The 1,937-nt window shown below is 48.7% G+C and overlaps 1 protein-coding gene across 1 annotated transcript; it reads left to right on the top strand.

Moving 5' to 3' along the window:
* Positions 1 to 1,086, top strand: LOC119899895 (the record flags this gene model as incomplete). The annotated part of the gene is made up of 2 exons (XM_038714731.1): positions 1 to 106; positions 305 to 1,086. Coding segments are annotated over 2 exons (888 nt in total), but the record flags the coding sequence as incomplete, so codon positions are not given.
* Between the last annotated feature and the right edge of the window lie 851 nt (positions 1,087 to 1,937).

Here is a 1,937-nt window from a genome sequence, read left to right on the forward strand (position 1 = left end):
TCAGCTGCCTTTGACACAGTCAACCACAGGATCCTGATATCCGCTCTCTCAGCAATGGGCATCTCGAGTAAAGCACTCCTGTGGTTCGAATCCTACCTCTCGGGGCGTTCCTACAATGTTTTGTGGCAAAGACAATTATCCTCCTCCCACTGCCTCTCCACAGGGGTGCCCCAAGGCTCAGTGCTTGGGCCCCTTATCTTCTCAATTTACACAACTTCACTGGGGCCGATCATTCGTTCGCACGGCTTCTCTTACCACTGCTACGGCTCAGACGACACGCAACTCTACCTATCCTTCCCGCCAGGCGATCCCACTGTCTCGGCGCGGATCACAGACTGTCTATCAGACATATCTGCATGGATGAAGGCTTGCCAGCTGCAACTAAACCTTTCTAAGACTGAACCCTTGGTCATTCCAGCCAAGCAATCTATCCACCATAACATCAAACTACAAATTGACTCCGCAACCATCACTCCAACCAAGGTGGTGAGAAACTTGGGTGTCGTGATTGATGACCAGCTGTCCTTTTCAGACCATGTTACTACTGTCTCTCAGTCATGCCGCTTTGCTCTGTACAACATAAGTAAAATCAGGCCCTATCTCACTCAGTACGCCACCCAGCTTCTGGTACAGGCCATGGTTATCTCTCGCATCGACTATTGCAATGCCCTCCTAGCAGGTCTCCCAGCTTGTGCGGTGAAACCCTTACAAATGGTTCAGAACGCAGCAGCGCTTCTGGTTTTTGATCAGCCCAAGAGGACTCATGTCACTCCATTATTCAGTCACCTCCACTGGCTCCCCGTGGCCTCCAGAATCAAATTCAAGTCACTAATGCTTGCATACAGAGTGACTACTGGGTCTGCACCCATCTACCTAAACTCCATAATACAAACTTACGTTCCTTCTCACCCGCTACGCTCCTCCAACGAACGTCGCCTGGCTCTGCCATCCCTTCACACAAAGCAATCCCAGTCCCGGCTATTCTCATCTGTGACACCACGATGGTGGAACGAGCTACCACACGCCATCAGAGCAGGGGCATCCCTCTCTAACTTCAAGAAGCTCTTGAAAACTCATCTCTTCCGAGAACACTTCCTCTTATAACACCTCTAACTCCTAACCTCTAACATGCACTTCCTGTGCTCTTCTTCTTCTATCCCCTACAGTGATCTTGTATTGATTGCACTTTTTGTTTTGATTGCACTTTTTGTGAACTCTTACTTCCTTCCCTAGGTATCTACCCCATTGATGTGATATGTACTGTGAGCTACCCCTCATTAAGGCCGATGCGTGACCCCACGGCTGGGGATACAGTGACTTTCTTAACAAACAGAGAAGCCCCCAGTATTTTTAATCGGTAAGTAGTGGCAGCCCCAGCCATGAGAGAAAAGGCATCGCTAGCCCTAGTTAGCTTAATTCTCAAATCCACAGAGTTCACAGAAAAAAATGTCACTATGAAGAGGGCCCAACAGGTGTACCTCCTTAGATTCTTCACTGAATTGAGCTCTTTGTACTAATCCTTTGTTTGGCCCATTATCACAACTGAGTCCACAGACCCTGCTGTGTCTTTGTAAAATAATCCGCCGCTGAACTGGCTTTTTAGCGTGTATTCAGAATAGTTGAGCAGGGTTTCGATCATTGCTCTGTAGGGGTGCGTAGCGCTGGATTGTGAAATGGGTGGTGATGGAGGTGGTGTAAGAGCGGAGATGCAGCCAGAGCCCATCTCTAGCATGAAAGGGGTCCCAGGCAGCCCTGGCCGTGGTGGTGGTGAAGCAGGGGAACTGAAAGTGGTGCCCTGGGCCTGTGGAGGTTTTTTACAGCTACAAACAGCCGTAGATACTTGGACGTCTTACAGGAATTTCTTGAATCATAAGAGTATAAAAATGACGCCTATGCAGGTGATGTCAGAAAATACCTGTCAAGTGTTGTGCAAAAAT

The sequence above is a fragment of the Micropterus salmoides genome, unplaced genomic scaffold (genome assembly GCF_014851395.1).
Source record: "Micropterus salmoides isolate LMB-PRFRI ecotype aquatic unplaced genomic scaffold, ASM1485139v1 Ms_hic_scaffold_1, whole genome shotgun sequence".
NCBI classification, from domain to species: Eukaryota; Metazoa; Chordata; class Actinopteri; order Centrarchiformes; family Centrarchidae; genus Micropterus; species Micropterus salmoides.